Here is a 22,145-nt window from a genome sequence, read left to right on the forward strand (position 1 = left end):
GCTTCGTGAGAGCTGGCTGCTGGCCAATTGAGATCATTAAAAAAAAAAAAAAAACAGCTAATATTTTTGCATGTTCCGTGTTGTCATGTACATTCATATAGCACTTCAGCAGAAGTGAATCTAAACAAATCTAAATTAAAAAAAACCCAGAAAGGCCACAGAACTCACAACAAATTATAAAAAATGGAACCATTCAGTGACTAAGAAGACTCCATGACTTCTCTGCATTTAGTGGTTACTACTCACCTGGGTAGTCATATGTAGGACTCTCCTCTTTACACCGCTCATCTCCCCTCACATATGTCTCTGTAGTATTAATATGGGTCAGATCTTTACCCTGAAATAAATATTGTAAAAATCACAGACATATGGAGAAATCACAAATCACATCTATAATCAGCTCTAATCCTGCCATCTCCACCTTTCTCATTACACAAGTATAAAACATATAATACTGGTGGATAAAACAAGACTGAACACAAGACCTTCACAGCCATCTACACATCATAGGGGAGATCTCATGACACCTTCTCTCCATCTACCTGATGATCCTGAGGAACATTGGGATTTTCTTGTTTACAGTCCTGTGGAAGAAGAGGACGGGGACATCTCTCTGGTGTTGTCCTCTTACTGGATAGAACTGGAGGAAACACATACAGGGACAGAATTCATTCTTTACATACAGATAATTATAGGCCATGTGTATTTAGACCCATTACCTGTTGATGTGAGGGGCCGGGAAACCTCCATTATGACGTCCTTGTACACATCTTTGTGTCTTTCTGAATACTCCCACTCCTCCATGGAGAAATAGATGGCAACATCCTGACACCTTATAGGAACCTGACACATAAAATGATGCCATCACCCACTCGATCCCTTCATAGCGTTACTGTATAATGTCCCAGCATTCCCAGCAGATTCACCTCTCCAGTCAGCAACTCAATGATCTTGTAGGTGAGTTCTAGGATCTTCTGGTCATTGATGTCCTCATGTATCAGTGGGTGAGGTGGAGTCCCAGTGATTTGGCTCAGGGGTCTTCCCCATCCCTCAGACACAGGGTCCTGACAGCGCTCACTAGGGGTTTTCTTCACTACTGTGTAATCCTGGTTATGGAGAGACACATTAATAAATCTCACTACAGATATTTCCAGAGTCCTCACCTCTCCAGTTCTGTCCATCTGTTATTCTCATGGATAAGAACGTTGTAACAAGAAATCAGAATCTCTCACCTCTCCAGTAAGCCGGAAGATGATCTCTAGGGTGAGGTGTAATATCCGCTTCACCATCTTGTCCCTGTCCAAATCCATCCTTGATGCGTCAATCAAGAAAATGTTCTTAAATAGAAGATCTCCAGAGAGAGAACCAATATTGTAGGGAGCAGAATGGGAAGATGAAAAATTGTAAATTCATAAACAAAAATTAATTTCTGAAGATAAGGGAAAGCTAATCACAGGCAACAGAGGTGTTGTACCAACAAGAATGAGAAATGAATAAAAGGACAACAACCACGAGGACCACTTCACCTACAATGACCATGTATGTAAGAGCTACAAATCAGCATCGGGGATCCAGATTTTCTTGAGGCACTTTATAATACACACAAATATAATTCAAATATGTCCAAAGAACACAATTGAGGTGCTAAACACTGTAAATATAGAACCCACACAATCCAAAATAGCTGCATTTTACCGCCTAAGGACACAAAGTGATTCCAGGAAAGATATTAAAATCATGATTTATTAATATAAGGTTAAAAAACATGTAGAAAAAAAGAATAAGACAAAAAACAGGGTGGGAATGAACCTCCAAAGGGGAATGTGCACAAAAGTGAGGCTGGGTCAACAATACAATTCAAAAACCTAATAACATGGGAATGCACAATTAAATTATCATATATACCAATACATCTAGTCCGCCTTTTTAGTGGTATAAAAATATAAGGGGTTCCAAAAAATATATAAAGTGCTTAGTTTAAGGGAGGAATCCAATCAATAACCACTCTTTGACAGACTTTTATATAGGCCTATATGGTAGCATATATTTACAAAGACCATCAATGGTTCTATACATATGTCACATTGTAAAGTGCCATGGAAGAATCAGTAGATAGAAAAAATTACATCACCTTAAATGGTTAAAAGTAGCAAGACTTGAGTGAAGACCAGGACAGCAGCACATCCCCAACCCACACAGTTTAGCAAAAGCTACTTCCGGGGGTGGGGGTGGCAATTTGTATACTTGATAATTTTATTATTGAACATCAAGAACACAAATTGATCATCATACTGCTGTGGGTCAATTCAAAAAGGTTAATATACATAAACCTAAATTTTTAAGAAAGTAAAAGTGTGATTTTGTCTTTATTAGTAGAATGACTATATGTTTAGAATTTGGGGCGACTAAATGAAACAATTAATTTTCTAATCTCAAATTGCTTATCTTCATCCATTATAGCAAGAATGATAACCAAACAACACAAAATTTACAAAAATAAAAATGAGAGATATAGTAATAATAAGCATCATAAGCTCCATCCATGGAGTCTGTCAGCTTCTTAAGCTGATGACTATCAACCTTTTGGGCAGCACACACTATAGCCTCCAGAGATTGATCAGAGAAGGGACTGCTTTCCTTCACCATAAATCTCCTATTTAAGAAGGGCCACAAGTTCTCAGTATTGTTTAGGTTTGGTGAGGAAGGGGCCGGGTCATTATTCTTTCATTTTTAAGACCTTCACAGGCAGCTGAGCAGTAGAGACTTCGATGCTGCGATCGAGACTTGTCCTGCAGAACTATCATGGTTTTCTTGAAATATGCAGACATTTTGCTGGACAACTGCTTGATGAAAGGGTCTTCTAAAAGTAGGTTTAGCAATTAATTATAGAATTAAGAAAAATAGATTTTTAGTCCATTGTCAACTCGAAAAGATCCAACAAGCTGATCTTTAATAACACTAGCCCATTACAGTACCTCATCTCCACCTTCCTGATGTCTGAGTCAAAGTGGAGCTCCGTGCCTGTTACTGATCCAGCCATGGGCCCATCCATGAGCTTCTTCAAGAGTCACTCACATCTCAACTTCTTCACTTCAGTTTTGTCTCTGAGCGCCTTGTACTTCTGGCCTCCAGGGTTGTTGCAGTTCTAGAATATGACTGTATTGCAGGATAATGGCTTCCTTGTCGCTTCATGTTTGATTCTTCTCACATCTTTGGCGGTTAACATGCATCTTTTTTTCTCAAAACATTTTTTTCTATTATATGGGGCATCTATGGGGCCATAAAGAACTGAATGGAACATTATATGGGGCATATTTGTATATGGAGCATCTTATGGGGCCATAATGAACTGTATGGCCCCATAGATGCCCCATATAATGCTCCATGCAGTTATGGCCCCATAGATGCCCCATATAATGCTCCATGCAGTTATGGCCCCATAGTTGCCCCATATAATGCTCCATGCAGTTATGGCCCCATAGATGCCCCATATAATGCTCCATGCAGTTATAGCCCCATAGATGCCCCATATAATGCTCCATGCCGTTATGGCCCCATAGATGCCCCATATAATGCTCCATGCAGTTATGGCCCCATATAATGCTCCATGCAGTTATGGCCCCATAGATGCTCCATATAATGCTCCATGCAGTTATGGCCCCATAGATACTCCATATAATGCTCCATGCAGTTATTGCCCCATAGATGTTCCATATAATGCTCCATGCAGTTATGGCCCCATATAATGCTCCATGCAGTTATGGTCCTATAGATGCCCCATTGTCATGGTTCCCAATGGCAAGGGAACATCAGAGAACTTAAATAACAGACTAGCTCTTGGGTGATGGAATCTCGAGCTGACCGTGAGCTAAACCTACCACACAACTAACAGTGGCCGGGTGACGTACCTACGTTTTATCCTAGACGCCCAGCGCCAGCCGGAGAACTAACTAACCCTAATAGAGGAAAAAACAGACCTGGCTTACCTCTAGGGAAATTCCCCCAAAAAGGACACAGAAGCCCCCCACATATATTGACGGTGAGTTCAGAGGAAAAGACATACGCAGTATGAAGGTAGGTTCAGCAAAGCGAGGTCCGCTTACTAGATAGTAAGAAGATACAATAGGGAACTTCACGGTCAGCTGAAAACCCTATTAAAATACCATCCAGAAATTACTTTAAGACTCATGTGTCAACTCATGACACCGGAGTGGTAATTTCGGCCCACAAGAGCTTCCAGCTACAGAAACATAACATAACTGTGAACTGGAACAAAAATGCAAACAAACTTAGGACTAAGAGTCCAACTTAGCTGATAGTAGTCTAGAAGCAGGAACATGCAACAGAAAGGCTCTGGTTACATTGATGGCCGGCACTAGAATAACTGAGCAGCAAGGCTAAATAGGATACTCCCATATCCTGATGGAAACAGGTGAACAGAGAAAGTGAAGCACACAAGTCCAGTACCACCAGTGACCACCGGGGGAGCCCAAAAACCAAATTCACAACAGTACCCCCCCCTCAAGGAGGGGGCACCGAACCCTCACAAGAACCACCAGGGCGATCAGGATGAGCCCTATGAAAGGCACGGACCAAATCAGAGGCATGAACATCAGAGGCTGTCACCCAAGAATTATCCTCCTGACCGTAGCCCTTCCACTTGACCAGATACTGAAGTTTCCGTCTGGAAACACGGGAGTCCAAGATCTTCTCCACAACGTACTCCAATTCACCCTCAACCAACACCGGAGCGGGAGGCTCAACGGAAGGCACAACCGGTACCTCATACCTGCGCAATAATGACCGATGGAAGACATTATGGATAGAAAAAGATGCCGGGAGGTCCAATCGAAAGGACACAGGGTTAAGAATCTCCAAAATCTTATACGGGCCGATGAACCGAGGCTTAAACTTAGGAGAAGAAACCCTCATAGGGACAAAACGAGAAGACAACCACACCAAGTCCCCAACACGAAGACGAGGACCAACACGACGACGGCGGTTAGCAAAATGCCGAGTCTTCTCCTGGGACAACTCCAAATTGTCCACCACCTGTCCCCAAATCCGATGCAACCTATCCACCACAGTATCCACTCCAGGACAATCCGAAGACTCCACCTGACCAGAAGAAAAGCGAGGATGAAACCCCGAATTGCAAAAGAAAGGAGAAACCAAAGTGGCAGAACTAGCCCGATTATTGAGGGCAAACTCCGCCAACGGCAAAAAGGCAACCCAGTCATCCTGATCCGCAGACACAAAACACCTCAAATAAGTCTCCAAGGTCTGATTAGTTCGCTCAGTCTGGCCATTAGTCTGAGGATGGAACGCAGACGAAAAAGACAAATCAATGCCCATCCTAGCACAGAACGCCCGCCAAAATCTAGACACGAACTGGGTCCCCCTGTCAGAAACGATATTCTCCGGAATACCATGCAAGCGAACCACATTTTGAAAAAACAGAGGAACCAACTCGGAAGAGGACGGCAACTTAGGCAAGGGCACCAAATGAACCATCTTTGAAAAACGGTCACACACCACCCAGATGACAGACATTTTCTGAGAAACAGGGAGATCAGAAATAAAATCCATCGAGATGTGAGTCCAAGGCCTCTTTGGAATAGGCAAAGATAACAACAATCCGCTAGCCCGAGAACAACAAGGTTTGGCCCGAGCACAAACATCACAAGACTGCACAAAAACTCGTACATCTCGAGACAGAGAAGGCCACCAGAAGGACCTAGCCACCAAATCCCTGGTACCAAAGATCCCGGGATGACCTGCCAACGCAGAAGAATGAACCTCCGAGATGACTCTACTGGTCCAATCATCAGGAACAAACAGTCTACCAGGCGGGCAACGATCAGGTCTATCCGCCTGAAACTCCTGCAAAGCCCGTCGCAGGTCTGGGGAAACAGCAGATAATATCACCCCATCCTTAAGGATACCTGTAGGTTCAGAATCACCAGGGAAATCAGGCTCAAAACTCCTAGAAAGGGCATCCGCCTTCACATTTTTAGAACCTGGTAAGTATGAGACCACAAAATTAAACCGAGAGAAAAACAACGACCAGCGCGCCTGTCTAGGATTCAGGCGCCTGGCAGACTCAAGATAAATCAAATTCTTGTGATCGGTCAATACCACCACCTGATGTCTAGCCCCCTCAAGCCAATGACGCCACTCCTCAAAAGCCCACTTCATAGCCAAAAGCTCCCGATTACCAATATCATAATTTCGCTCGGCGGGTGAAAATTTTCGAGAAAAGAACGCACAAGGTCTCATCACGGAGCAATCGGAACTTTTCTGCGACAAGACCGCCCCAGCTCCGATCTCGGAAGCATCGACCTCAACCTGAAAAGGAAGAGTAACATCAGGCTGACGCAACACAGGGGCGGAAGAAAAGCGGCGCTTAAGCTCCCAAAAGGCCTACACAGCAGCAGGGGACCAATCAGCAACATCAGCACCCTTTTTGGTCAAATCAGTCAAAGGTTTAGCAACATCAGAAAAACCAGTTATAAATCGACGATAAAAATTAGCAAAGCCCAAAAATTTCTGAAGGCTCTTAAGCGAAGAAGGTTGCGTCCAATCACAAATAGCCCGAACCTTGACAGGATCCATCTCAATGGAAGAGGGGGAAAAAATGTACCCCAAAAAAGAAATCTTTTGAACCCCAAAAATACACTTAGAACCCTTCACACACAAGGAATTAGCCCGCAAAACCTGAAAAACCCTCCTGACCTGTTGGACATGAGAATCCCAGTCATCCGAAAAAATCAAAATATCATCCAGATACACGATCATGAATTTATCCAAATATTCCCGGAAAATGTCATGCATAAAGGACTGAAAGACTGAAGGGGCATTTGAAAGACCAAAAGGCATTACTAAATACTCAAAATGGCCCTCGGGCGTATTAAATGCGGTTTTCCACTCATCCCCCTGCTTAATTCGCACCAAATTATACGCCCCACGGAGATCAATCTTAGAGAACCACTTAGCCCCTTTTATTTGAGCAAACAAATCAGTCAGCAGTGGCAGAGGATACTGATATCTGACTGTAATTTTATTCAAGAGTCGATAATCAATACACGGCCTCAAAGAGCCATCTTTTTTAGATACAAAGAAAAAACCGGCTCCTAAGGGAGATGAAGAAGGACGAATATGTCCCTTTTCCAGGGACTCCTTAATATATTCTCGCATAGCAGCATGTTCAGGTACAGATAGATTAAATAAACGACCCTTTGGAAATTTACTGCCCGGAATCAGATCTATGGTACAATCGCAATCTCTGTGAGGAGGTAGTGAACCAAGCTTAGGCTCCTCAAAAACATCACGATAATCAGATAAAAATTCCGGAATCTCAGAGGGAATAGATGACGAAATGGAAACCAAAGGTACGTCACCATGAGCCCCCTGACATCCCCAGCTTAACACAGACATTGCTTTCCAGTCAAGAACTGGGTTATGAGATTGTAACCATGGCAATCCGAGCACCAAAACATCATGTAGATTGTACAACACAAGGAAGCGAATCGTCTCCTGATGGTCTGGATTCATACGCATAGTCACTTGTGTCCAGTATTGTGGTTTATTACTAGCCAATGGTGTAGAGTCAATACCCTTCAGAGGTATAGGAACTTCCAGAGGCTCTAGATCAAACCCACAGCGCCTGGCAAAGGACCAATCCATAAGACTCAAAGCGGCGCCAGAGTCGACATAGGCATCCGCGGTAATTGACGATAATGAACAAATCAAGGTCACAGACAGAATAAACTTAGACTGTAAAGTGCCAATTGAAATAGACTTATCAACCTTTTTTGTACGTTTAGAGCATGCTGATATAACATGAGTTGAATCACCACAATAGAAGCACAACCCATTTTTTCGCCTAAAATTCTGCCGTTCGCTTCTGGACAGAATTCTATCACATTGCATATTTTCTGGAGCCTTCTCAGAAGACACCGCCAAATGGTGCACAGGTTTGCGCTCCCGCAAACGCCGATCAATCTGAATAGCCATTGTCATGGACTCATTCAGACCTGTAGGTGCAGGGAACCCCACCATAACATCTTTAATGGCATCAGAGAGACCCTCTCTGAAATTCGCCGCCAGGGCGCACTCATTCCACTGAGTAAGCACAGACCATTTACGAAATTTTTGGCAGTATATTTCAGCTTCATCTTGCCCTTGAGATAGGGCCATCAAGGTTTTTTCAGCCTGAATCTCTAAATTAGGTTCCTCATAAAGCAACCCCAAAGCCAGAAAAAACGCATCCACATTGAGCAACGCAGGATCCCCGGGTACCAACGCAAATGCCCAATCCTGAGGGTCACCCCGCAGCAAGGAAATTACTATCCTAACCTGCTGTGCGGGATCTCCAGCGGAGCGAGATCTCAGGGAAAGAAATAATTTACAATTATATTTGAAATTCAGGAAACGAGATCTATCCCCGGAGAAAAATTCTGGTATAGGAATTCTAGGTTCAGATATAGGAGCATGAATAACAAAATCCTGTAAATTTTGAACCTTCGTAGCAAGATTATTCAAACCTGTAGCCAAACTCTGAGGATCCATTTTAATCAGGTGAGATCAGAGCCATTCAAGGATTAGAAGGAGAGAGAGAGGCAAAGGCTGCAATTAGAGCAGAAATGCAACAGAGTCAACTATAGAGCAAGCTCAGAAGAAAAAAAAAAAAAAAATCTGCAGACTTCTTTTTCTCTCCTTTCTTCTGCCAACGGTTTTAACCCTTGGCCGGCCATACTGTCATGGTTCCCAATGGCAAGGGAACGTCAGAGAACTTAAATAACAGACTAGCTCTTGGGTGATGGAATCTCGAGCTGACCGTGAGCTAAACCTACCACACAACTAACAGTGGCCGGGTGACGTACCTACGTTTTATCCCTAGACGCCCAGCGCCAGCCGGAGAACTAACTAACCCTAATAGAGGAAAAAACAGACCTGGCTTACCTCTAGGGAAATTCCCCCAAAAAGGACACAGAAGCCCCCCACATATATTGACGGTGAGTTCAGAGGAAAAGACATACGCAGTATGAAGGTAGGTTCAGCAAAGCGAGGTCCGTTTACTAGATAGTAAGAAGATACAATAGGGAACTTCACGGTCAGCTGAAAACCCTATTAAAATACCATCCAGAAATTACTTTAAGACTCATGTGTCAACTCATGACACCGGAGTGGTAATTTCGGCCCACAAGAGCTTCCAGCTACAGAAACATAACATAACTGTGAACTGGAACAAAAATGCAAACAAACTTAGGACTAAGAGTCCAACTTAGCTGATAGTAGTCTAGAAGCAGGAACATGCAACAGAAAGGCTCTGGTTACATTGATGGCCGGCACTAGAATAACTGAGCAGCAAGGCTAAATAGGATACTCCCATATCCTGATGGAAACAGGTGTACAGAGAAAGTGAAGCACACAAGTCCAGTACCACCAGTGACCACCGGGGGAGCCCAAAAACCAAATTCACAACACCCCATATAATGCTCCATACAGTTATGGCTCCATAGATGCCCCATATAATGCTCCATGCAGTTATGGCCCCATAGATGCCCCATATAATGCTCCATGCAGTTCTTTATGGCCCCATAGATTGCTCCATATAATGCTCCATGCAGTTCTTTATGGCCCCATAGATGCTCCATATAATGCTCCATGCAGTTATGGCCCCATAGATGCCCCATATAATGCTCCATGCAGTTATGGCCCCATAGATGCCCCATATAATGCTCCATGCAGTTCTTTATGGCCCCATAGATTGCTCCATATAATGCTCCATGCAGTTCTTTATGGCCCCATAGATGCTCCATATAATGCTCCATGCAGTTATGGCCCCATAGATGCTCCATATAATGCTCCATGCAGTTATGGCCCCATAGATGCTCCATGCAGTTCTTTATGGCCCCATAGACGCTCCATATAATGCCCCGTAGATGCTCCATATAGCATTGTGCCACATGTAATGCTGCTGCTGCTGCACTAAAAACAAAAAAAAGACACTCACCTCTCGTCGCTGCTCCTCAGCGTCCCGTCTCTCTGCACTGACTGTTCAGGCAGAGGGCGGCGCGCACACTAATACATCATCGCGCCCTCTGACCTGAACAGTCATTGCAGAGGACGCGGAAGACGGAGCGGCGGTGGAACGAGGGAAGGCAAATATGACAAACTCACCTGCTCCCGGCGCTCCTGACACGGTCCCTGCATGTCCCACTGTCTTCAGGAATGGCAGCTTCTTCCTGTAATGAGCGGACACATGGTACCGCTCATTACAGTAATGAATATGCAGCTCCACCCCTATGGGAGTGGAGTCCATATTCATTACTTTAATGATCGGTACCAGTGACCGCTGAACAGGTGAAGAAGCTGCAGCGCCCGAAGACAGTGGGAACACCGGGAGCAGGTGAGTATTTGACAGGCGTCGCTCCCCCTCACCCGCCGACCCCCCGCCTTCCATGACTCGAGTATAAGCCGAGAGGGGCACTTTCAGACCATTTTTTGGGGCTGAAAATCTCGGCTTATACTCGAGTATATACGGTATGTTATCTCATGATGTCTATCTAAATTCAGGGCCTGGGCACTGCAGGATCTAATGAATGGCTGTTTTCCTTGGCTATTATTATTATTATTATTATTATTATTCTTTATATTTATTTTTTAGAGCACCACGGATTCCATGGTGCTGTACATGAGAATAATAATAATAATTTTATTTATATAGCGCCAACATGTTCCGCAGCGCTTTACATTAGAGAGGGGATTTGTACAGACAATAGACATTACAGCATAGCAGAAATCACTTCAAAATAGATACCAAGAGGAATGAGGGCCCTGCTCACAAGCAACCTAAATATGTAACAGTACAGACACAGAGGGCTATTAATTGCATAAGGTGTATGAGAACATGATGCGAGGAACCTGATTATGGTTTAAGTTTTTTGAATGGGATAGTTAGGTTAATGCGTTGAGGCGGTAGGCCAGTCTGAACAAATGCGGTTTTAGGGCACGCTTAAAACTGTGGGGATTGGGGATTAATCATATTAACCTGGGTAGTGCATTCCAAAGAATTGGCGCAGAACGTGAAAAGTCTTGGAGACGGGAGTGGGAGGTTCTGATTATTGAGGATGTTAACCTCAGGTCATTAGCAGAACGGAGAGCATGGGTAGGGTTGTAGACTGAGACCAGGGAGGAGATGTAGAGTGGTGCAGATCCATGGAGTGCTTTGTGGATGAGGGTAGTAGTTTGGTACTGGATTCTGGAGTGGATGGGTAACCAGTGTAATGACTGGCACATGGTAGAGGCATCGGAATAACGGTTGGTGAGGAATATGATCCTGACTGCAGTATTCAAGACAAATTGGAGAGGGGAGAGTTTGGTAAGAGGGAGGCCAATTAGTAGAGAGTTACAATAGCCCAGACGAGAATGAATGAGTGAAACAGTAAGAGTTTTTGCAGAGTCGAAAGAAAAAGGTGAATTCTAGAAATGTTTTTGAGATGCAGATAAGAAGAGTGAGCCAGTGATGGGATGTGGGGGGTGAATGAAAGTTCGGAATCAAGTATGACCCCAAGACAGCAGGCATGTTGCTTGGGAGTAATGGTGGAACCACACATGGAGATGGCAATGTCAGGCAAAGGTAGGTTAGTAGAGGGAGAGAGCACGAGGAGTTTCAGTTTTTGACAGGTTCAGTTTCAGATAGAGGGAGGACATGATGTTAGAGACAACAGTAAGACAATCACTGGTGTTTTCTAAAAAGGCAGGCGTGATATCAGGAGCAGAAGTGTATAGTTGGGTGTCATCAGCATAGAGATGGTACTGGAAACCAAATCTACTGATTGTTTGTCCAATAGGGGCGGTATACAAAGAGAAGAGGAGGGGGCCCAGGACTGATCCTTGAGGAACCCCAACAGTAAGGGGAAGGTGAGAGGAGGAGGAACCAGCAAAAGATACAGTGAAGGAGCGGTCAGAGAGATAGGAGGAGTTACATACAAAATATAAATTTAAATTACAGTGAACAAACTAACAATTACAGACTGGTGTGGAGTGGAGAGGGCACTAGCCTTGTAGGATTATAGTCTACTAGAAAATAGGAAAGGACACAGTAGGTGAGCGGGGTTGCTGTGGCTTCCGGAGGTGACAACGGGGGTTATTACAGGCTGTGATGAGTTGGCAGTGGCATCAGTGCAGGTTGGAAGCTTGCTTGAAGATATGTAGTTTCAAGTTCTATCTGAAAGTTCAGAAATTGGCAGATAGTCGACTTGCTGTGGCACAGAATTCCAGAGCATGGGGATGCTCGTGAGAAGTCTTGGAGGCAATTGGGTGAGGAACACATTAGTATAGAGGAGAGAAGAATGTATTGGGAGGACCAGAGATATAGATTGAGGAGACAGATTTTATGGACAGCATTGTAGGTCTGTGTTAGGAAAGCGTGAATAATTTATTGTGATAGATCAAGTAGTGGGTTAAGTGGAATGGAGAAAAGGTGATGAGTTCGGTTTTGTCCTCATTGAGCTTCAGGAAGAGTGATGAGGAGGTTATGGCTGATAGACGTTCAGGTATTTTGGACAGCAGAGAGGTGACATCTGGGCCAGACAGGTAGATCTGAGTATCATCGGCATATAGCTGGTATTTGAAGCCATGGGACTTTATGAGTTGTTCCAGGCCAAAGGTATAGATGGAGAAGAGTAGGGATCGCAGAACAGAGCCTTGAGGGAAACCAACAGAGAGAAGGAAGGATGAGGAGGTAGTGTGGGAGTGGGAGATACTAAATTTTGTTTGGAGACGTATGAAGATATCTAGGAGAGGGCAAGTCCTTTGATGCCAAGGGAAAAGAGGATTTTTAGTAGGAGTGGGTTGTTGATTGTGTTGATGGCAAAGGGCAGGTCTAGACTTTGATATGCTTGCATAATTTTGTTTACTTCTTACACTTACTGAGCGATAGTTATTGGCACTGCAATGTCATAGTGCAGCGCCCCAGAGTCCTGGTCGTTGCAGTACTGATGCTCCGCCGCTAAGGGGAGTGATGGTACATCTGATGGCACTGAAGGAGTTCACCTGACCAGGTATCACAGACACCAATACACTTCATAGTCTGGCCTCCAGGGGGAGCTAAGGGCGCTATGTATTAGGCCACTCCTCACAATCTGGTAAAACTGGGGGTTAGACAGAAAGTTAGACAGAAAGCTGACTGGGTTGGAACTAAGCAACATCCTGTGGCAGAGGGTGTTGCAGGGGAAGATTCAGGGGGGTCCCTGTCAGGGGTGGGATCCTGACAGAGGCCTAGCGAACAGGAAAGAACGTTAAGGAACCGTGCCTGCACTACATTGCGGCGGTATCTCAAGAAAGGACAAGAAGCGAGGTTTATTGTGGAGAGTGAGAAACGAGATCAAAGCAAAAAGGAGATAACACCAGTAGGAGTCGTGCTGTAAGATCGAGGCAACATCCTATTGAGGCGCGTAGCCGGTGGCCAGAACGCTGAGGAAGTATTAGACTCCAAGCAATACTTCAAACAGAGGCAGGACAGTTGATTTTAGGTTGGCTGTCTCACCAAAATCACCTAAGAAGACATAGGGGGCAACTGTGGGAGAGGGGCGACGCTAGGGTCCCGGAAGAACTCCAGGCCTTCCCGTCATACGGGTGCGTCCTATCCATATCATCTGGGGGACGGATAAGAACATCAGAACAGACATACGGTAAGTTGTGGGAAATAACATCAGAAACAGACACAACAGTTGTGAGGACTATCCCGTGGTGCTCAGCAGGGAAGTACTACAACACACAGGCGCTAGAAGGTAGGCACAGATTTCCACCTGCAAAGGGAACTCTGGAGGTGCCATCGGACCGGCCGGTCTCTTGCAGCCCTGTTAACTGTACTCTGGATTGAGGACCTTGAAGCCTTCAGTAAAGAGGTAAAGAGACTGCAACCCTGTGTACTCGTTATTCATTGCGACTTGCACCACGCACCACCACTTACAACTTTCATTGGACGCCCCTTAGCAGGGTCACGGACCGGGTCTAGCCACTGTGACAACCCCAGAACTGAGACCGAGAGGCCCGGTACCGAGTGCCCCGCGGTCCTGCGTCTGGGGGCGCTCCAATAGCACATACGCATATACCCCGAAATTTATTACAGATGTGTGAGCCATCATTTGCATGCGTGAAAGTTTCTCATGCCAGGATGTATTTACACACGAGCGAAGAAACCTTTTTTGTATCTCGGTCTGAAGTGTTCACGCATGCGCTGTGGCAGCATCCGGTATCCTATTGTTTTACTTTTAGTGAGCACGTCAGCAATATGGACTTTCATGCAAGTTTATTGAAACTTTTTTCTGTACATAAGAGCAATGAGGCCACATGAGACGCTGACTTAACTCACACGACTGGTATTAAAGTGATTTATGTTCAAACATAGATGATTTTAAGAGCCCCTTGCAAATAATAATAATAATAATAATTTTATTTATATAGCGCCAACATATTCCGCAGCGCTTTACAAATTATAGAGGGGACTTGTACAGACAATAGACATTACAGCATAATGGAAATCACAGTTCAAAACAGATACCAGGAGGAATGAGGGCCCTGCTCGCAAGCTTACAAACTATGAGGAAAAGGGGAGACACGAGAGGTGGATGGTAACAATTGCTTTAGTTATTTGGACCAGCCATAGTGTAAGGCTCGGGTGTTCATGTAAAGCTGCATGAACCAGTTAACTGCCTAAGTATGTAGCAGTACAGACACAGAGGGCTACTGACTGCATAAAGTGTATGAGAACATGATGCGAGGAACCTGATTATGTTTTTTTTTTTTTTTATTAGGCCACACAGGGATAGTTAGGTTAATGCGTTGAGGCGGTAGGCCAATCTGAACAAATGAGTTTTTAGGGCGCGCTTAAAACTGTGGGGATTGGGGATTAATCGTATTAACCTAGGTAGTGCATTCCAAAGAATCGGCGCAGCACGTGTAAAGTCTTGGAGACGGGAATGGGAGGTTCTGATTATTGAGGATACTAACCTGAGGTCATTAGCGGAGCGGAGGGCACGGGTAGGGTGGTAGACTGAGACCAGAGAGGAGATGTAGGGTGGTGCTGAGCCATGGAGTGCTTTGTGGATGAGGGTAGTAGTTTTGTACTGGATTCTGGAGTGGATGGGTAGCCAGTGTAATGACTGGCACAAGGTAGAGGCATCGGTGTAACGGTTGGTGAGGAATATGATCCTGGCAGCAGCATTCAGGACAGATTGGAGCGGGGAGAGTTTGGTAAGAGGGAGGCCGATTAGTAGAGAGTTACAAAAGTCCAGACGAGAATGAATAAGTGAGACAGTAAGAGTTTTTGCAGAGTCGAAAGTAAGAAAAGGGCGAATTCTCGAAATATTTTTGAGATGCAGATAAGAAGAGCGAGCCAGTGATCGGATGTGGGGGGTGAATGAAAGCTCGGAATCAAGGATGACCCCAAGGCAGCGGGCATGTTGCTTGGGAGTAATGGTGGAACCGCACACGGAGATGGCAATGTCAGGCAAAGGTAGGTTAGTAGAGGGAGAGAACACGAGGAGTTCAGTTTTTGACAGGTTCAGTTTCAGATAGAGGGAGGACATGATGTTAGAGACAGCGGTAAGACAATCACTGGTGTTTTCTAAGAAGGTCGGAGTGAAAGCAGGAGAAGAGGTGTATAATTGGGTGTCGTCAGCATAGAGATGGTACTGGAAACCAAATCTACTGATTGTTTGTCCAATAGGGGCAGTATACAAAGAGAAGAGGAGGGGGCCTAGGACTGATCCTTGAGGAACCCCAACAGTAAGGGGAAGGGGAGAGGAGGAGGAACCATCAAAACATACAGTGAAGGATCGGTCAGAGAGATAGGAGGAGAACCAAGAGAGAATGGTGTCCTTGATGCCGATGGAGCGGAGCATAGTGAGGAGGAGCTGATGATCCAGTGTCGAATGCTGCGGAAAGATCCAAGAGAATTAGCATGGAGTAGTGACCATTAGATTTAGCTGTTAGTAGGTCATTAGAGACTTTAGTGAGGGCAGTTTCAGTAGAGTGTAAAGAGCGGAAGCCAGATTGAAGAGGGTCGAGAAGTGAGTTATCTGAGAGATAGCGGGTAAGACGGGAGTGGACCAGGCGTTCCAGGAGTTTAGAGATGAAGGGAAGATTAGAGACAGGTCTATAATTAGCGGCACAGTTTTGGTCAAGGGAGGGTTTTTTAAGTAATGGATGTATGATGGCATGCTTAAATAAGGAGGGAAAAATACCGGAAGAGAGGGAAAGGTTGAATATTTTTGTTATGTGAGAGGTGACAGCCGGGGAAAGGGACTGGAGGAGATGTGACGGAATGGGGTCACTGGTGCAAGTGGTCGGACGAGAAGATGCAAGGAGCCTGCTTACTTCTTCTTCTGTAACTAGTTCAAAGTCAGAGAGTGAACTAGATGCAGTGGGGGAGGGAGGACAGTGCCTGGTATGAAGAGATTGGGAGATGATTTCCTGTCGGATGTGGTCAATTTTTTCTTTGAAGTAATTGGCCAGATCGTCAGCGCGGAGATCTGTGGTTGGGGCCTGCTCTCTTGGGTTGAGTAGGGACTGGAAAGTGTCGAAGAGACGTTTAGGGTTATTGGACAGTGAGGTGATGAGGGTGTTGAAATAGGTTTGTTTGGAGAGGTGAAGGGCAGAGTTGTATGTTTTTAGCATGAACTTATAATGGATGAAATCTTCGGGTAGATTATATTTTCTCCACAGACGTTCGGCGCTCCTGGAGCACCGCTGCAGGAAACGTGTTTGCAGTGTGTGCCACGGTTGTCGCCGTCTGTGTCGAGTTGCTCTATGTATAGGAGGAGCAGCTTCATCCAGGGCACTTTGCAGGGTTTCATTGTAATGCTTCAGAGCAGAATCAGGACATGAGATGGAGGAGATTGGGGCCAATGAGGACTGCAAGTTCGTCATAAGTTTCTGGGTGTTAATGGCCTGTATGTTTCTATAAGTGTGGAAAGTGGGGGTGACCTGAGCGGGATGGCAGTTCTTGATAGAGAATGAAAGAAGGTTGTGGTCAGAGAGCGGGAGAGGGGAGTTTGTGAAATCATCCACTGAGCAAAGTCGGGAGAAGACCAAGTCAAGGGAGTTTCCATCTTCATGCGTTGGAGAGTTAGTATGCTGCGAGAGGCCGAAAGAGGAGATTAGAGATAAAAGGTGAGAAGCAGATGGGGAGAGGGGAGAAGCAATGGGGATGTTGAAATCACCCATGATAAGGGTGGGGGTGTCACAGGAGAGAAAGTGTGGAAGCCAGGTGGCAAAATGATCCAGGAACTGATGAGAGGGGCCAGGAGGACGATACACCACCGCCACTCGCATGGAGAAGGGGACGTAGAGTCTGACAGCATGGACTTCAAAGGACGGGAATACAAGTGAGGGTACTTGGGGGATAACTTAGAAGGTACATTTGGGTGAAAGGAGCAGACCAACGCCTCCACCTGCTCTGTTGTCTGATCTTGGGGTATGAGAAAAGTACATTTTGTCCCTGATGAGCCACACCTCATAGTGGCAATACACGTGTACAATCTGTGTGTGCGCATATGACATGTGTATTGCCACTCGGGGTGTGGCTTCATTAGGAACAAAAGGTACATGCACACACACATACGCGGTGTGAGGCAGTGACCCGTTACAGCTAGGGGCACTGTTTGTGCTCTCCAGAATGCGCACGGAGACATAGTGAGGCCATGATGGCGTACTGTAGAAAAAGTTCTATCTGTAATTAGAATGGTGAAGCAGTGACTGATTAAAAGCCCTGTAGTAGAGGGGGAGGTGAGTCAGTGTTGGTTTGGAAGCAGACAGAACAGTTGTCTGCAGAGCTCTTTCTTCGTGGAGCAACACAGGGGCAAGAGGAACCAAGGGGACTGACACCCTGTGTCCCTGGCTGTCTTGTGTTTGCCAGGCTGCAATCCGGAGGATAGCGTATGGTGCACGGCGTGAGTAAAGAGACTTGGTACCGGCGGGCGGTCACCCCAGGGAAACTGCACAAAGGGAAGTCTGGCCTGTGTAGGCAGAATATTAATAGGCAGGGGAGCACCACAATTGGGGAAAAGAATCAATACCATATATATACAATAATAATAGGGGTGCAATTCAAAATTCCCCTGACGAAGCTGCGTTTAGCAGCGATACGCGTGGGGTTCCCCTCCACACCTCTTGGATCCCGGGATCGCCCCTTCTTACCCTTACATCTTGACAGCTGACGGCCCACATTACAGACTGGACTACTGGGTTGGGTAATTTATTTCTTACCCTTGTGCTCCTCTCATCTTTATGGCACTTTACCTTATTTTCATGAGTACCATGTCATGATTAGGGTTACAGGATTTTTCTATTAGGCTACCCCTTATATATATTTTTTATTGCTTTTCATATATATTTTCTCTGCGCTATACCTTACCGGTGTTGTTGTGCCATTTGATTGATTGGGGCCCCCTATAGGTTGTCTGGGGACGCCCAGACCTCATGTATCTTGGCATTTTTATAATATTGTCATACCTGGGCCTTCAACTCTCTGAGCGATATTATATCATGCTTATATAGGGCTTAAGGTTATATAGCACTGTACCGTAATTATTGTTGTGTGGTATATTACCGATTACCCTCTTGTGCGTTATAACATCGTCAGCATATTTGTACTGTCTGTTGTTCAATATCTATCCTGGGACCAGGGGTGTGGTTATCAGATTTTAATATGTTTTTATTGTGTGTATTGGTCTCTGTTCTCAATAAACTTTTTGCATTTTTTGACCATTTAGTCTATATCCTTTTGGGTGTGCATTCTTTCTACGTGGCCATCGTTTTTCTTTTTTTCTTTTTTCTTTTTTTCTCCATTATGGCCTGTGTAGGGACTGAAAACTAAAACCGTTTACATTGTATTTCTAATTGACTGTGTGAAGAAGCCGTGTACTGTGTATTTTCCATTGGTCTCGATGAAGAAGCCATTTACTGTGTATTGCTAATAGACTGTGTGAAGTAACACAATAAAGGAACATTTTGTTTGAACTTGCTTAGTTCACTGCGTATGGTCCTACCGCAGCATCACATATGGTGGAAATAATGCACGCCATGTGAACAACGGCATACCCCAGAGAGTGCTGTAGATCATTGTGCAAGTCTGCTGGAGAAATGGAGGAACTTTTGGAGCAGGTTGTGCTCAATCAGCAAAGGCTTCAGCAAGAGACGCTGCAGTTCCAGCGTTTGTAGCAAGAAGTTCTGCAGCAGCAAGAGCTGCAGTTTCAGCAGCGGCAGCAAGAGGCGCTGCAGTGGAAGCTAGCAGAGCTTCACCATGTTAAAAAGGAGACCCCTAAAATAGGGGGTGAACAGCAGAGTCCTGAAGAGACCCCAAAGGTAAGGGGCGATCATTGGTTGTACCAGTGGTCCTATGTAGAGACTCAGCCTGCCAGGTCTCAAGCAAATGACTTATTGCAATTCGTGGAGGAATGACTCCAGCCTGAGTTTTTTTCCCCATTTGAAATTATGGAGAGAATCGTGGCTGATCGGATGGTGAGGACTCTGCCAGACGCCATGCAGCGTTGGGTCGGGCTAAGGGACCTAGGCAACCTGGAACTGCTGATAGAATTGATTGAGCGGTATAAGTCCACTCAGGATGTTGCACCAGGGCCCGGGCATGTGGCTAGTAACTGTTCGGTGACATCTAAGCCCATGGACTGTAGGAACACCGGTCAGGAGTCTATGTGTGCCCAGCCAGTCTCAGTCACCACTACGGGAACAGCCAGCAGCGAACCAGAATTGTGCCAGGTACTTGTGAATGGATGCCGACCAGAGGCTCTCCTGGACACGGGGAGTAAAGTGACTCTGGTCCATCGGTCCCTTGCCAGGGACAACCCCAAAGGACCGAAAGTGGAGGTGATGGGTATGCACGGGGAAATACGGGAGTACCCAACCGCGGAGGTTAATTTCTCCACACTATGTGGGGACATTAAGCATGTGGTGAGAGTGGCAAAGACCCTTCCATATGGGGCTGCGTTTGGGAGAGATTTGTCCCTGTTTTGGTCCCTGTGGGAAACCAGGGTCAACTCTTTCACGGAAAGTGTTGTACCGGGTGCAGAACCCAAAGATATTGAGATACCTGCCATAGGGGTCGCCAACCTAGGGACAGAATGTAATCCCGATAGGCTCCCCCTAGAGGTAATAGCAGGAGAAACTAAAGATGTTGTTTCGGGGTAGAACCCGAAGATCCTAAGATGTATGCCACAGGGGTCGCCAATTTAGGGTTAGAGTGTAACCCCGATAAGCTTCCCCTAGAGGTTGTGGCAGTAGAGGTCGTGGGGACCCCATTGAACCCTGAGCTGGAGATGTTCCCTGGTAAGGTCGGGACAGCTCAGATTCAGGGTCCCTTTCAGAGACGCAGATATAAAAGACGCAGGGATGAGAAGAGCCGGGAGAGTATGGTCGCAGAGGTGACTGAGGACGTGAGCACGAGGAACCCTCTGGCACCGGTCAAGGATGGGGCCGGGGGTCAGGGTAAATTAGATAGAGCGCTCACTAGACAGCAATGTCGGGAGGCTCAGGTTCGGGTGCAACGTAATACAGATATATGCTCGGAGTTGCCAGAGTGGTCTGTGGAGTTTCAGCGTAATATAATCACTGAGGCACGGGTAAGGGTACAGAGGAAATGGTACCAGGGGCCCGAAAGCAGATACTTAGGTGACAGGATGACCCGTGGGGTTAGAGAACCCCAAAAAAACAAGGTCGAGACCACCCGAAACTGGCCCAAATCTGCAGTTAATCAGAAAAGAGGGCTAAGCTGTTGCAATGGAGAATGGGGGGGTGGTCCCGTAATGAAATATAGAGGAGAAACGCAAAGGGGAAGGATGCATGAGCAGATCGATGGTTCCAGTCCCTACTTTGGTTTCTTAATATAGTGTCGAGTGGGGGATGTCACAGGGGCATACCGATACCCTGTCTTTCACCCATACGTGGTGATAAATGTTCAACCCCACAGGTATGAACAGGGAGGGAAGGATATGTGAAGCAGTGACCCCTGTTACAGCTAGGGGGCACTGTTTGTGCCCTCCAGAATGCGCACGGAGGCGTAGTGAGGCCATGAGTCGGTGTTAATCCTCCATGTCCACAAGGCTAAACGGCAACATTTCAATGGCAGGCAACCTAGGGATGTGCCTGTTTTACGTTTGAGCCTGTGTGTGGGTGGCTGTTAACTTTTTTTTCGTTCGGAGGCCTGTGGTAGGGACAGCCGAATGTTGTGCTGACACCTGTGCTCCTTATCATCCTAAACGGGTCCTTTCCCCTGTGCGCCGTCACATGCCTAAGCGCAAAAAGCATATAATGGAAAACTGTATTTAGTCTTATTTCAAATGCAGGACTTTATTCTGGCTGTGTCTTTATTTACCATACAACTATAGGATTAGTAATGGATAGGTATCTCATTAGTAATCCGTGGGCTTCAGGTCACCGGACAATACAAAGGTGACAACAACCCCACAAATACAGGGCAAGTGGAAAGAGCTGGGCAAAGTGACAGAATTGGCGCATCTAATAGATGTGCTTTTTCTGGGCAGCTGCGGGATGCTAAAATTAGGCTGGGGCGGCCAATATCCATGGCCCCTTACCAGCCTGAGAATACCAGCCCTCAGCTGTCTGCTTTTGCAAGGCTGGTTGTCAAAAATAGGGGGGACCCCACACCGTTTTTTAATTATTTATTTAACCCCCTTGAGACTAAGCCCGTTTTCACCTAAATAACCAGGCCAATTTTTACGATTCTGACCACTGTCACTTTATGAGGTCATAACTCTAGAACGCTTCAAGGGATCCCAGTGATTCTGAGAATGTTTTTTCTTGACATAATGTAGTTTATGATAGTGGTAAAATTTGTTCGATTTAACTTGCATTTATTTGAGAAAAAATGGAAATTTGGTGAAAAATTTAGCAATTTTCAAACTTATAATTTTTATGCCCTTAATCAGTCATATCGAACAAAATAGTTAATAAACATTTCCCACATGTCTACTTTACATCAGCAATAATTTTTTTTCATTAGGAAGTTAGAAGGGTTAAAAGTTGACCAGTGATTTCTCATTTTTACAACATTTGCAAAACCATTATTTTAAGGACCACCTCACACTTGAAGTGACTTT

The 22,145-nt window shown here is 45.4% G+C and overlaps 1 protein-coding gene across 1 annotated transcript in view; it reads right to left on the reverse strand.

The window, feature by feature from the left end:
* LOC143767439 (uncharacterized) overlaps nt 1-22,145 on the reverse strand; it is a 100,252-nt gene that overhangs the window by 63,687 nt on the left and 14,420 nt on the right. Inside the window, exons 2-6 of the mRNA XM_077255776.1 lie at nt 1,233-1,351; nt 927-1,106; nt 720-843; nt 543-640; nt 247-337 (exon numbers count right to left, since the gene is read on the reverse strand). Coding sequence (XP_077111891.1) covers nt 247-337; nt 543-640; nt 720-843; nt 927-1,106; nt 1,233-1,310 — 571 coding nt within the window. The 5' untranslated portion in view covers nt 1,311-1,351. The remainder of the gene's footprint in view (nt 1-246; nt 338-542; nt 641-719; nt 844-926; nt 1,107-1,232; nt 1,352-22,145) is intronic.

The sequence above is a fragment of the Ranitomeya variabilis genome, chromosome 4 (genome assembly GCF_051348905.1).
Source record: "Ranitomeya variabilis isolate aRanVar5 chromosome 4, aRanVar5.hap1, whole genome shotgun sequence".
NCBI lineage: Eukaryota > Metazoa > Chordata > Amphibia > Anura > Dendrobatidae > Ranitomeya > Ranitomeya variabilis.